Source organism: Nicotiana tabacum, chromosome 15 (genome assembly GCF_000715075.1).
Source record: "Nicotiana tabacum cultivar K326 chromosome 15, ASM71507v2, whole genome shotgun sequence".
Taxonomy (NCBI): Eukaryota; Viridiplantae; Streptophyta; class Magnoliopsida; order Solanales; family Solanaceae; genus Nicotiana; species Nicotiana tabacum.
In genome coordinates this window covers 82,021,529-82,036,041 of record NC_134094.1, presented here as the reverse complement: position 1 = coordinate 82,036,041, position 14,513 = coordinate 82,021,529, and the positions used below count along the sequence as shown (strand labels likewise).

At 37.6% G+C, this 14,513-nt stretch overlaps 1 protein-coding gene across 3 annotated transcripts; it reads right to left on the bottom strand.

Annotated features, from left to right (window-relative positions):
• Window positions 1-4,996: 4,996 nt before the first annotated feature.
• On the bottom strand, window positions 4,997-13,713 carry LOC107804732 (transcription factor-like protein DPB). Of its 3 annotated transcripts, XM_016628750.2 has the most exons (10): window positions 13,611-13,713; window positions 13,156-13,413; window positions 10,464-10,543; window positions 10,230-10,273; window positions 8,017-8,079; window positions 7,789-7,935; window positions 7,579-7,647; window positions 7,343-7,441; window positions 5,774-5,844; window positions 4,997-5,475 (listed from the first exon to the last, which is right to left on the bottom strand). In XM_016628750.2, the coding sequence occupies exons 2-10, from the start codon at window positions 13,368-13,370 to the stop codon at window positions 5,226-5,228; spliced, it is 1,038 nt and encodes a 345-aa protein (XP_016484236.1). In that variant the 5' UTR covers window positions 13,371-13,413; window positions 13,611-13,713; the 3' UTR covers window positions 4,997-5,225. The 3 variants fall into 3 exon arrangements, with proteins under 3 accessions (XP_016484236.1, XP_016484172.1, XP_016484298.1); XM_016628686.2 differs by having other exon boundaries at window positions 13,156-13,700; XM_016628812.2 differs by having other exon boundaries at window positions 10,464-10,537; window positions 13,156-13,700.
• Window positions 13,714-14,513: the final 800 nt, after the last annotated feature.

The following is a 14,513-nucleotide window of genomic DNA, read 5'->3' as shown; positions in this document are numbered from 1 at the left end:
CCTCGAGGGTTTCCCTCCGAGATCGGCACCTAGCAACTTCAGCGACCCAATGTGCTCGAGTATCGGCGGTCTCGGTTGCCTCTCTTGCTTGGACCTGGGCGGCTTTAGCATTGGCTCGATAAACGGCCACGAGTACATCCGCATCGGCCTTGGCCTTTTTGGCATCGGATTCGGCCTTGGCCTTTTCGGCATCGGATTCGGCCTTGGCAAGTACAGAGGCCAACCGAGCCTCGAGCTCCTCTATTCTTCTTGCTTGAACCATTCCTTTTTCCCTCATTCTCTGAAGTTGGGTTTCGGCCGATGATAACTGGGCTCGAGCAGTTTCTTTCTCTATAGCAAAGCGGTCCATACCTTCTTTCCACTGCAAAGACTCTGCTTTTATAACGTCGACCTCCTCACAAAACTTCCCGATCATCTCAATTTTTTGCTGCAACTGTGAGACCAAAAAATTAGCCATCATTCCGGTATCAAGCCCATAGGCTTGTAAAAGTATCATTACCTGCTCAGACAAATCGGTCTGATCTCGATAAGCTTTGGCCAACTCAGCTCAGAGGTCTTTTATTTCCTCTTCTCGCTGCCCTAAGAGAAGTGTTAGGGAGTTCCTCTCATCAGTAGCCTGTTGAAGGTCGGCCTCGTACCGACGCAACTTGTTTTGGGACCGAGAACATGCTTCTCGATGAACTGCCGCTGCCTACAAAGAAACAAGAAATGAAGTTAACGAAAAAGTAAACATAAAGATAATACCGACAAAATAATTTTAAGACTTACCTGATTTAAAGCCTGCCACACCTCGTGAAAAAGATCCAATCTATCACCAGTACTGGTAACGTCCTCGATACCAGTAAACAGGTCACGAAAGGGATCCTCTTCATCATGAGGCCTGTCTAGATCGAGGGCCCCTAGAGCTTGGGCTTCCCGAATCACCCATGCGGAAAAAGCGGGAAAGGTGGGCGAATCTTCGATTGCTACTGCCCCAAATGAATCACTTGGAGCATTTTCTTCGGTTCGAAGGGATTCAAGGGCCCTTTCAGACATATCCCCCATCTGTTGGCTCCGATGAGATGCGTCTTCGATCTCCGATAATTCAGGGACTCCACCTGAATCTTTCTCCGGTATATCCTCAGTTCGAGGCAGAGCCTCATGAAGCATCATCAATCTAATTGTCGATGGGGCATCAGTGGTTATCTTCGTTCGGGCAGCTAGCGCGGACCCATCGTTTTCTTCTTCTTCTTCATCCCTTAGACGCAGAACCGATTCCACGGTCAAAGGAATGACATTCTTGATTGGCTTACGAGCCGTCCTCTTCTTCGATTTTGGATCTTCGGGAACGGAGGCTCTTTTCCTTTACCGACTTTGGGACAGAGGCCAAAGTTTCTTCCTCGTTGGACAAGGGCCTCAAAACCACATCTTTGTCCAAACCTACATTTGGAAAAGTTTATTAAAATATTTGAAAACCACCTCGTTCGAATTATCAAAGAGTACGAGAAAGGGGCTTACCATGATTTTTGGCCTCCTATCGACCCTTTCACAAATCGTGCCATGAGCGCTCGACGTATGTGGAGGTCGAAACAAGAGCTCGTACCCAATTCTTGAGATCGGGAACTGCTCTGGGCATCCAGGGAACCGCTACATCACAAAAAGAAGAGTGTCGATGAGAAATGGAGTGAAAGAACAAAATAGAAGTAACAGCAGGATCGCACTTACGTTTCATATTCCACTCCTCGGGAAAGGGTATCTTTTCGGTCGGAATTAGGTCCGAAGTCCTCACTCGAACAAACCTGCCTATCCAACCCCGATCCCTGTCCTCGTCAATGCTAGAGAACATAGCCTTGGTAGCCTGACGCTAAAGTTTAATTAACCCTCCTCGAAAAAGTCGAGGACGGTACAATCGGATAAGATGGTCGAGGGTGAACGACATCCCCTCGATTTTGCTCACGAAGTATCGGATCAGGATAACGATCCGCCAAAAAGAAGGAAGGACCTAGCCTAGGGTTATTTGGTATTGACGACAGAAGTCAATAATAACGGAATCGAGGGGACCTAACGTGAAAGAGTAAGTATACACATTCAAAAACCCTTTCACGTAAGAAGTGATGTCTTCGTCAGAAGTAGGAATTATTTTTTTTTTATCCCAATTACAATCTTTCTTTAGCTGTTTGAGGTACTTCTCGGTTATCGAACATATGTACCTCGATACTGGCTCACATCGGCCAGGGACCGATGAGCCTTTATCGACCTTAAAATCAGAAGTAAGAACACACGCCCCGGGAACGCACTCCTCAGGCCGTGGTTCTGTCGGTGTCTCGTCGACGGCACACTATGAAGATGAAGCTTTCTCTTTCTGAGAAATGGTTTGTGATGTTTTCGCCATTTTCGAATTCAAAGGTGAGGGATAGAAGAAAGTGACGAAGATTTGGTAGAATTGAAGAGGGGCTTCTGCAAAGAGAAATCACAGATTTGCGGATAAGTCAGAAAATACGAAAAGGGACTTAGGAAATTTGGAAGGTTGAAAACGTAAAAATGGTAAATAATAAAAGGAAGGGTTATTTATAGGTTTAAGCGATGGCGGTTCAGTTTCAGCGGTGGTCGACCACCGTCTGACATGTATTAAATGCCTCGAAAGACTAAACCGTCGGAACAACTATCACATGCGTCATGATCGAGCTCGATGGAAATGTCAGGCTATAATCCGATCGAGCCGTTGAAAAATCATATCGTTTCTCACCACATTCTTCCTAAGAAACGAGGGAACTATCTGTATACGGTCGAAATAGATTTCGGCCTTCGCACGTCTGATCGAGTTCGAATGATAATCGATCGAAGTGCGACTTTGAGATGGGTTCCGAAGATGGAACAAGTAAGCTTCAAACCCAAGGGGTCGATCAATGTCGAGTTCGATATTGTTATCGAGCTCGAATCCAAATTGAACTATGATGCAGAGTAAAGCTGTCAAGCTCATGATCCAGAGACCAACCAACATTGACCCCGAATCAATTCAAGGGTCCGAGTCAGAATCGAGCTTAAGCCAAAGATCGAGAGCTCGAGTTAGATTCGGACTAAAGCCGAGATCAAGGGCCCGAGTCAGATCGGATTCACAGACAAAAGTCATTGCAATCCCACTAAGATGAGAGAATCTTGACAGGAATTGTGAAAAAGCTGGTTTATCATGGATCTCCCGCTGAGTATTTTTTAATTATATTTAAAGTAAGATCCCTCTACTATAAAGAGGAGTTTTTATCATTTCTGGGGGGACGGTTTTTTGGAGCTCACATTGTAATTGAAGCATCATATTCTCTTATATTGGATAGTTATTCTTTTAAGCCTCACAAACTGATTCATCTTGCTTAATCCCAAAAAATCGCTTTCGTTACAACTGTGTTTATTTTGTCTTCTCTGCGGTCCATATTTGATATTTTCTTTTGTCCTTACAGTTTGTATTGAGTTATATCACATATCCTTAGAATTATGAATAAATTCAACTATATCCGTTTTTCGGGTAAACAAATATAATAAACAAGACCCTTCCATCCAACTGAAGGGTTATTTGTTTTTTCTCATTATTAATTAGAGGAGAATGAGATTTTGGGTGTGAAACATCCGATAAAGAAAGAAGACTATTACATCGCACGTGCCTTGACATTTTAGAAAAAATACAAGGATTTTGCTCAGACACGACATTGACCTAAATGCTGGGATAGGCCCCCACATTTGTGGAACAACTAACAAGAAAATATATTCAGTATATATATACTATATATGTGAAATATATGGCCCCCTTGTGGCACATTCTCATTAAATATGTTCTACCGATAGGGTGCTTTCATTTTCCAAGATAGTGGTGTGATTTTTAAAAATAGTTATCTCAAATTATATATTATTTTAGAAGTTCAAGATAAATTTAATTTTGTTTTTCTATTTTACCCTTAGTAGTATTATTCTTGAAGACTACAAACACCTTAATTAAGGGGTATTATTATAATTGTTCAAATACCAATAACGGCAATAAGACATAAATAAGGATTAAATAATCAATAATACCTCATAATTATTACTCCCTTCGTTCACTTTTACTTGGTACGTTTTTGACTTTTTACGTCTTATAAAAAATAATAAATGAAGTGCATAATTTACCATGATACTCATATTAATTGATGCATATTTTATTGGATTTGAGAAAATGATTTGAAATGAGTAATAAATAATGTGGGTATAACAGGAATTTTTTTTTTGTATTCTCTTGATATGCGTAAAGTGACAAGTAAAAATAAAAATCTATTTTTAGTATACATGCCAAGTAAAAGTGAACGAATGGAATATTTTCTTAAGGGGCGTGTAAAACAAAAACATAAGAAATAATTTGAGACCGAAGGAGTATATCAAAGATCTAGTAACAATGGAACTATGGAAAAGAAAAAGTTTTCACGTAAGCTTTACCTTCCATATATAAATCAATCAAATCGATCAAGGGAAAAGTTATACGCAAGTATTATGTTAATTAAGCTTGTCGTCTTTGTACCGGGCCTTCGGGCTTATTTACTTGTTATTGTTATTTATTTATTTTTTGATTTTTGTATCACTGTTATTATTTCTTTGATTTTTGTTGATGGTACTGATATATTTGTCTCTTTTCGTCTTCTTCAGTCGAGGGTCTTTCGAAAACAGTTTCTCTACTCCCTCAAATAGGGGTAAGATTTGTGTACTCACTACCCTCTCCAAATCTCACTTGTGAAATTTCACTGGGGGGTTGTCGTCTTTGTATATAACATGAATCCTGCCAAGATAACACGCAAACCATGGGTGCAGTGGTATGGTTCTAAATTCACTTCGTTGACCATTGTTGTGTGCCCTTTCAAGTTTTTTTATGAGCAGGGGCTTAATAGGAACAGTAAAATGAAAGTGCAGGTACAGGCTTCCTGTTCAGAAACTATATATATATATATATTCTCTGACTCATTTGCTAGAAAAAAAAAATTAATTTGATAAAAAGATTAACAGATACCTAAAAAGTCATCATAACTGGAGATCCATTAGGTGTTATCAAAGCAAAAAAAAAAAAAAAAAAAAAAAAAAAAAAATTTACTAATACTGCTCTACAGATGAGAACAAAAGGAGCTACAGAAGTATCAGTGGACAGAGGAGCATGCTTCCAGTTAATAAATTCTACTTAATGTACAGGTATGATGAGATAATGAGTTTAGTAATTGATCAAGAATGAATCCAGCATACTAATGCTCATGCTTGATGCGGGCCTTTAGTATTCCAGGGAGAGGAGGTGAGGTTGGAGTTGGACGCCTACCGGGTGTGTTTGACACTGATGTATGAGAGATTTGATGCTGGAATATGTTGGCCATACTGGAACTGGAACCTTCAGCTCCATCGGCAGATACATTCTGTGCATCAACATCATTCTTTTGCCTTCCGCAAAATTTCATTGCTTTGAGGACATAATTATCATCATGCAGCTCGAATGGTGTGCTGGAATTGGTAAACCATAATTAGTCGAATTAATGAATGTTAAAGAAGTTGGATAACCAAATATTTGCAATAACGTTTGATACCCGTAGGTCAAAAGACAGGATTACATTGCAAGAAATGGTATGAGCTCAAGCCACCCTGAACTTGCTGAATAATTTTGTTGTTTTGATACGTCAAAAGTTTATTAGTTAAACGTCCAGTTGGTGTCAAAAGTATGTATACTTGTTTATATGACTCAGCCGAATCATCTACACTCTCATTCAACTCAAAATAGGCCCCACATTCAGAGGGTACTAACCTGTTGAAGTCGAAATGCACCAGCTGCATATCTTCTGATATTTCCACTTCGACTGTGGCATGAGGACGAGTCTACAGCATAAAAAGAAATATAAGCATGATAACAACGAAATGCTAAGACAACAGTACTGTAAACAACATTTTCTTGTCAATGCTATAGCTGGAATTTTATGTTGCACGTAATTTATGATACGCTGCACAATGTCATTGATGAAAAAGCAACGATGCCATACTCCCAACATTATGATTTCCTTTTGTGCATGGCAATAAGATAGGGGCTTAACCCAAAATATGCAAAGAGGAAAAGTTAAATATTGTGGACAGATGCCTCCTTTGTACTAGATTCAAAAGTAGAACCCAATAAGCAGAGGTGGAGCCACAATTTGAACTATATGAGTTCTAAATTCTTAGATAGTGACACCAGGTGGGTTCTAAATTTAATCTTTGTACATACTTAATGAATTTCTTAATACAAATACAGCGTTGGGACTAAAGCTGTTGGATTCAGCCGAACCCATACGTAACCTTCTAGCTCCGCTCCTATCCATAAGCCCTGCTAAGGTTGCACAAATTGGAAAATGCAATTCCAGCATGAGCCCAAGTTTAGTAAAAGAAAATAAAGTGGCTATTCGAAAAGCTCCATCATAAGTTCAGGATGGGTATTGGACAAGTAACTGACCAATTCATGAACAAAATCTTACAGAAATACCAGGCTTTTGATCCCTACTTTCGCAGTACACTGTCCACTTCATTATTTAGTCATCTGAGAACACTATTTTCCGTAAAGGGATGTCCCTTTTTTCAATGCTTTTATTTCCTTTTCTATTCCAAAAAAAGACGAAAGTGACTTGTTAAATCCCAAAACTTCTATCGAGCCTATTACTAGTTGCCAAGTCAAAATAAGGCCTGCCAATACGAAGAAACGGAACTAATAGAATAGAATATGGACATCATAAATCTAACTTCACTACAAAAGTTTTTTTGATCTTCTAATTTTAAATAATTTGCGACTATAACTCAATACGTAAGAATATAAACAGAAGCTTATCTTCCTCCCACGCTTCAATCAAAATTGTCTGGATAGGTGCTTTACTCTTCTTGACGGACAAAGACTCCACTCATTTAAGACTAATTTATAACTCTTTAAACAGTTTCATTAACCACGCAAATCTTATTGGATACGATCTATATGTTTTCTCTCTGTGTATCAGAGACCAGAGGTATGTTATATCTGGTCATAATATCTTCTCATTCTTTTAAAAAGTTATCCTTCCGATTTTAATTAGTAATAAGGGTTTTAATCAAATGTAGATGAAAAACAATCAGCAATAATTAATATAAAAATTGTTGGGCCTGAGCTAGGTCAAAATTTACTTAAGCTCAAGTACAGCTAAGACAAGTTGGAGGAAAGCTTAGGTTGCCCCGAGCTTACTTGCGTCACTTGTAGCCTTAGACTAATTCCAACAAAAGAAATCATGAGATGACATATTAAAGAATGCAATGACTTGTATCAGATATTATTTGCTATACAATGACCAATAACAACAATAGATGATTGTTGAGCATTTACCTGCACTAAAATAAATGGTAAAGCCACACCACCACTAGGAGCATTGCCTGAGCCATATAACTGCTTATTGCGTTTTATGAGGTTTTGAAGCCCTACATACTTTCGAAAGGAAAACGCTTTAGTGAAAAGAAGAATAAGGAATACGAACGAAGATATCATTGCATATCAGCATAGTGAAAGACTACCAAACTTATTATCAACATTGAACTAAGATAGTGCTCAGAGAGTATTCATACTTGTTCTTCTAGTTCTTCTAAATAGGCTGCTTTCTTTTCGATCCTATTTCTCAAGCTAAGACGCTCGGCCTGCAGTTAAAATAAATATGTGATTGAAATAAACATAGATCAACAGATGTGTGCCAAAAATTGATGGCTTATCAATTTGTAAAAAAGAGGAAAGAGAAAGAGAGGGGGGAAAATACGAAATAGACAAATTTGAAATCAAACCTTTAGCTCCTCAATATCATTCGCATCAGTTCGTGGTAAACCCTTCCACTGTATTTCCTTTTTATCTTTGGAAATGATATCCATAGCCATAAGTACGTTCAGAGCATCATAGACTCGTCGTCTGATGTTCTTCTCATCATATTGTCGCTGTCAAACATAAAAGGTTCAAACTGATTTCATTGTTGAAAACAAGGAAGTCCAATATGAGCCACGAGAATGGAGAAAAACCTGATCTGAAGATTCATGACTATTGGTAGGATCAGAAAACTCAGCTACAAGTTCATCTGCAACCTGCCCAAGACATTAACTTCTGAGTTAAGAAATCCCTTGAAAAACAAATCGTTCAACACAGGAGAATGAAAAATAAGTCCGAGAAGCCAACAAAAGTATAACTACCCTCGTATTGTCTGATGCAGCCAAATGACTAGTCCCAAGGAAGATATTATGAACTCGAAGTTACTTTCCTTAAAATATTTTATTTCTTTTTTCCTGAGATTAAGTTACAGAAATTCTATGCAGCAATTTCTTGACAATAACTGATAACTTTGATCATAAATTTATTAAGAAAAGGCTTGCACTATTATTTAATATATTCAATGCACAGAACAGATAATCCACCTCTCAATGCTCAAGCCATGAGAATGATTAAGAATAATATTAATCCTGAAGACAGAAAACAACCTCATCAATAGTTCAACAGAAGGGCAACCCGGTGCACTAAGCTCCCGCTATGCGCGGGGTCCGGGGAAGGGCCGGACCACAAGGGTCTGTCATATGCAGCCTTACCCTGTATTTCTGTAAGAGGCTGTTTCCACGGCTCGAACCCGTGACCTCCTGGTGAGACATTATTTTGCATAGCCAAAAGCCATGTAATGAATCATCCCAGAGTAATAACTAGTACTACCTCCATCCCAATTTATATAGCGGTGTTTAACTCAACACGGAGTTTAAGAAAGGAAGAAAGACTTTTGAAACTTGTGATATAAAATAAGCCATATATATTTGTGTGGTTGTAAATCATTTTATTAAGGGTAACATAGGAATTTAAAGTTAAATTGTTTCTAAATAAGGAAGTATGATATTGTTTTTGGGACGAACTAAAACCGAGAGTATGGCATATAAATTGGGAAAGAGGGAGTACATCTTACCTCAAATATATTAGAGAGATGAAGGCAATTGGAGAATGTTTAAAATCAGTAATTAGGAGGAAATCCGAAGTTCTCTCACAAGTAACAAAAGGATCTTAACTCCACGTCTCAACATCACATGATAGGTAACCACTTTCCTTCCGAAGCAAATGTCTTCAGACACCAACGCGTGCAAGGCATGACACCCAATAGCAATTAATTAGATTGTCCCTCCGCACAACAAATTGCAAACATCCTCACAGGAAAAAAAAAAAAAAAAAACCATTCCATCAAAATCAAGTCTGAACCCAACTTGTTTGGGACTGAGGCGTAGTTGTGGTTGTTGATTTTGTTATTGTTGTATGCCATCAATCAGGTGATATAGAGATAACCAAATGCCAGAAAGAGGAACGTGGATAGATGCACACAAAACAATAGAAATTCCAGAAAACAAACTTCTCTCAATTGACAGCTGCCAATATGGGAAACAGGGCCATCCACCCAGTTATTCACTACTTAGTGGACTTTTCGATGACTAAGATTTAACTCCTTGCTCCCTTTGTCGAAATTTAGCAAAAGTTACTACTATTTCTTTTGTACATTAAGCAAGAATTACAAAGATAACGTCTCCTATCTTTAGCTATAGCAGAATAAAAAGCCTTACAGAAAGAAAAGTGAAGGACCATGGAACCTCCAAAATGCCGTAAATATATCAACCAAAAGAAACTAACTTGACATACAGTACCTCCACCTAACACGGCACACTTCTCAGCTAAGAAGTCCTAGGGATGGGGTCTTTTGATACCAAAAATTGTCTCAAGAATCAATATGTGAATGTATAAACCTCTGTGTTGGTATAAGAATGCAAAACGGGAATCAACTCTAAGTTCGACTTTCATATGCAGATGGCGTGATATTACACTAGTAAAAGATCCTAGCATGATACAATTTAGAAAGGATGGGAGTATCAGATAAAAAATGTCATCTCAAAATAGACACAGAAGTTAGCATCCTTTTTGTAGTTTGCTCAATTTGCAACAGGTGCTGTCAGAACAGATACTAAACATCATTATACATCGGAGTCATCATAATGAAAAATCTAATTTGGACATCCACAAACACATCATACAGACGAGAAGGGAAAAAGAATATATAATAGAACAGGTACAAGTAAAAAAGGCACAACTATCAACTTGAGTTCACTGAATCATAGCATCCATTTGTGAAACAAAGATACAGATGAAAGGAAACATCAGAAATTTTAAAAATCATCTAACATTGAGTAACATTATGAATTTTCTCAAGCCAACTGACCTCATTATAAGTAGTTCTTCCTTTGCTTTCCACTTTCTCACAAACTGTAGAAAAAAGCAATAACTTAGTTATTAGTAGGAAGCTCTGATACCAGAGCTCAAGTAAGTTAGAGATGCTTGCAACACACAAGAAACAAATGAGGTGCGAAATAAAAGCAATCAGCCGCTGCAAAGGTTTAGACATTTATGCAAAGTAATACCCAAAAGAAGATGAAAACTGATTAAAAGCAAAAACCTTTCATGCTAAACTGTCTGAGTCCTCTACCGCTCTTATCCCCTCCTGTTGCACGCTGACCTCTTTTCTTTTTCCTGTTACTAATAAGAACTTGTGGTAAGTAAAGCTTAAGTAAATGTAGGTGAAACATTATTCTGAGAGAAAAAGGCATACACCTTTAGCAATTCATTTGTGAGTTCCATGTTTAACCACATAATGACATTGTAAATTTGTAATCTAGCAAATCATCAAAATGAGAAGAACAATGTAAGTGTGTAACATCACCACCTATGATGCCTAAACCACAACAATGAACACTTATTGTTTCTTAGACAATATTAAGGCCAAATTTTGCCAGACTCAGTAGGATCATCACCTTAATAGCAAATATTCTAACAGGTTTACATAAATAAACTGTATGCAACAACCCAGTAGCATGAGGCTTGCATGGTCACAGATCCAATGCTATGAAGTTGAAAGTCATATCCTCTATCACTATAGCAATGCATTCCTATAAACTTTTGGACACCTACGTCTATTACTCTTCCCATGTATTTCTCATAATGTTTTAGCATTATCAATTTCCACGTGTCTATGTCATTCCTTGGCTCAGTCTTTAAGCCATGTCCATGCTTCTTAAACACAAGAAAAATGGCTAATGCAAGTTCCGCTAACTAAAGGTTTAGCAATTTACTATAGTTTATTTATGATGTTGGTATCCTAGCTAGCTTGCATGCGCTTCGACTATTCCACCAGGTACCTACAATTTACAATAGTTCCTCTAAAAAAGTAGTTATTTTACCTATCAAACAAACTATTGAGAATGACAAATCCTAGGTGAATCCGTGTTTTAAACGCGGTGGGCCACTATAAATATCTTTAACATTTTCCCACTTTACTTCATCAAAAAAAATATTGTGAACATTTTCTTTAAATTTCCCAAGGCTTAATACATAGATTTGAGTCCTGAGCTTGTCCCCAAATCCCTGTTACAAACTTGTTGACCACGGGAACAATTTTATACGCCAAACCTTTCAAAAGTGTGTCTATGACACACCACTTTAATGACGTGGCAAGCACGTATTTCACACAAAAAAGAAGCGTGTGGACCATATAAAATTTCTTATTTAACTTGGGAAAAAAAAGAAGGAAAAACTAATTCTATCTCCTTCCCAAAGACCAAACAGATCTTCTTGCCCAGCTGTGACCATCCCTTCCCTCTTCCCCCGCCCATCTTTTTCAAAATTAGTGTTTGCTATAGGACCAAACTAAGATTAATCTCTTCTTGCTCCCTTTTTTCCTTGATCAGTATTACTGTTTGCATTAGGACCAATGGTGGGTTTCCAGGGGGGGCAATTGTGCTAGCTCATCAATGGCTCCTTCATGTCGTGAACATGATGGGTTTCCAGGGGCAATTCCAGATCTTCTTCATGAGTGGTGTTCGATTTTACCAAAACAGAAATCAGGTGAGATGAAGGTGAGGATAGAAGATCCAACATGCAAAAAATGGTCCGCAAATTTCACCATTTTGGGTGAAGCATTTATGTGTTGCTAAGCATTTCAATTAGTAAGCTTTAAGTGTAGGCAGCGTTAATGGAGGAAGAAGGTGGGGAAAATGAGATTTTATTGACGAAAAACTAAAAGGAGTGAGATGGTCATTGGTGGAGCCATTATCATCGGTCAAGATCTGCCGGCAGCCATGGTGATTTTGGGAGGTTGCTTGAGATGGATTTAAGGGTTATTTGTTTGTTTTTTAAGTTAATAATATGTGTCACGACTTCATTGCTGCGTGATATACACTTGTTTGAAAAGAGTGTTTAAACACTGAAGATGTGTGTCATAGACAACAACAACAACCCAGTATAATCTCACTAGTGGGGTCTGGGGAGGGTAGTGTGTACGCAGACCTTACCCCTACCTGGGGTAGAGAGGCTGTTTCCGATAGACCCTCGGCTCCCTCCCTCCAAGAACTCTCCACCTTGCTCTTGGGTGACTCGAACTCACAACCTCTTGGTTGGAAGTGGAGGTGCTCACCACTAGAGCAACTCACTCTTGTCACATGTGTCATAGACACACTTTTGAAATGTTTGGGTGTGTAAAGTTATTCACGTGATCAACAGGTGTGTAACAGAGATTTAAGGACAAGCTCAGGTGGCATGGCAATCTATGTATTAAGACAATTTTATAATGTGAGGATTCATCATGTTGCTAGTTTTACGTTGGATGTCAGCCTATCACAACCCCCGTCCTTCACCCAAGCTTGTGACTGCAATATGCGCAACACATGCTTTATTTTAGATGAGTTTAAATGGAATAACGTGGTCGGTCAAAGGCGGATCCACAGTTACGCAACTGGGTTCATGTGAACCTAGTGATTTCGACGCGGAGCATAAACTTATTACAAATTCCACTAAAATTGCAACAAATAGTAGGTACGAACCCATAACTTAAAAGTATAATGGGTTCAATGCTAAGAACCCGTTAAGTTTAAATTATGGACCCGTATGCATCATAGTTGTTGTAATTTTTTCTATATCCATACAGAATACTTATATGTTGGATCAGCTACTGCACTAAGTAGAGTTCTATCTTCATAAAGTACATGCAATACATTTTTCTTAATACAATTAAGCAATAAACAAGACATTTTCCTTTATAGAAAAGAAGTTATAAATAAAGATACCATTAAAAAGAAAAAAAAAACAAGACTCACGCAGCAGCCCCTTGAGATGCAGCATCATCAGCATGAATATCAAGGTTGTTTAGCCTAACGAAAGTGTTCTCACTCCCAGGAGTTGCCACGGCCGATGGAGACCCGACACTGCCACTGGTTGAAACCGATTGACCCGAAACAGTAGTAGTGGGGCCCCATGACCTCCTAGAAACTTCTGATGGATTCTTTCCGCCTTCCTCCAAATTATTCACCATTCCAACCAACTAATCATAAAAATTCTTTCAATTGCTGTCAGTCCTAGCAAAAATTGATAAATGTAAAAGATTTAATTCTCAAAAATAGAATTTTTGGGGTTTTTCAAGATATAGGGAACAAAAGCAGATACAGAATTTGCAAATTTGACAGAGACCCAGAAATAGGGAATTTAGCTAAAATAATTTTTTCTATTTGGAGGTTTAGAAGGGGTGTTGAGCATATGAAGGCGGCAGGGAGACCTGTTGGTTTCGAGCTTCAGGAAGGAGGAAAAAAAAAGTATGTCGAGGTCTTCTAAAGAAGCTTTTCCTTTTCCTTCTTTTTTTTTGGCGTTTTCGTTTTTCCTTTTAAATAGTAGCAGTAGTAATTTTACTTTAAAATTTAAAATGGCACTTTTATCATTTAAAGAGTTAATAAAGAGTTACAGAATTTTTTGATTATAGAAATTTGTGATTTATAATATTTTTTTTAACTATATACCATTTTATATAAAATCTGATACACACTTTGTTTTGTTATATACACATATCATCAAAAATATATTAATAACTTGAAATAACAAATCAATTTAAGAAATCAGGGTTTAATCTCAGTAAAGACAAATATTAGGTAATTACTTACGGTTGGCCTAATATTTGTCAGACTAAGTTATTTGATACATATAATGGTGGAAAATAAGTGATACTTATAATAAAGATGAACACAAATTAGTGTAATATCATACTTGTCAATGTACTAGTTTTAGCGTAAGGGCATTGCAAGTGCTTTTCATCTCAATGAGTAATTTTTTTGTAAGAAAAATTATATTTTTAAATATTGTTTGAATCATAAAATAAAGTATAAACTTCTGAGGTCGATGAATAGTAATCTTATATAGCTAACTCAATAAATAATATTCACCTTAAATATTATTCTAATTTTATAATTTTATCAATTCAATTTCACAAGTTATCTCGCTTCCTTTTTAGTTTTAGTAAAAATACATAGCCCTTACAGATTTAAGAATTTTTCTATTTTTTTTTTCAAAAGCTATTCTCAAGTTCATTCGACAAGATACAAGCAAGACTAATTAACTATATTTCTATTTGAATCGAATGTCTTCTCAATTTATCTCCCTTTAAAGGTTTCAATGTTACCCATATATT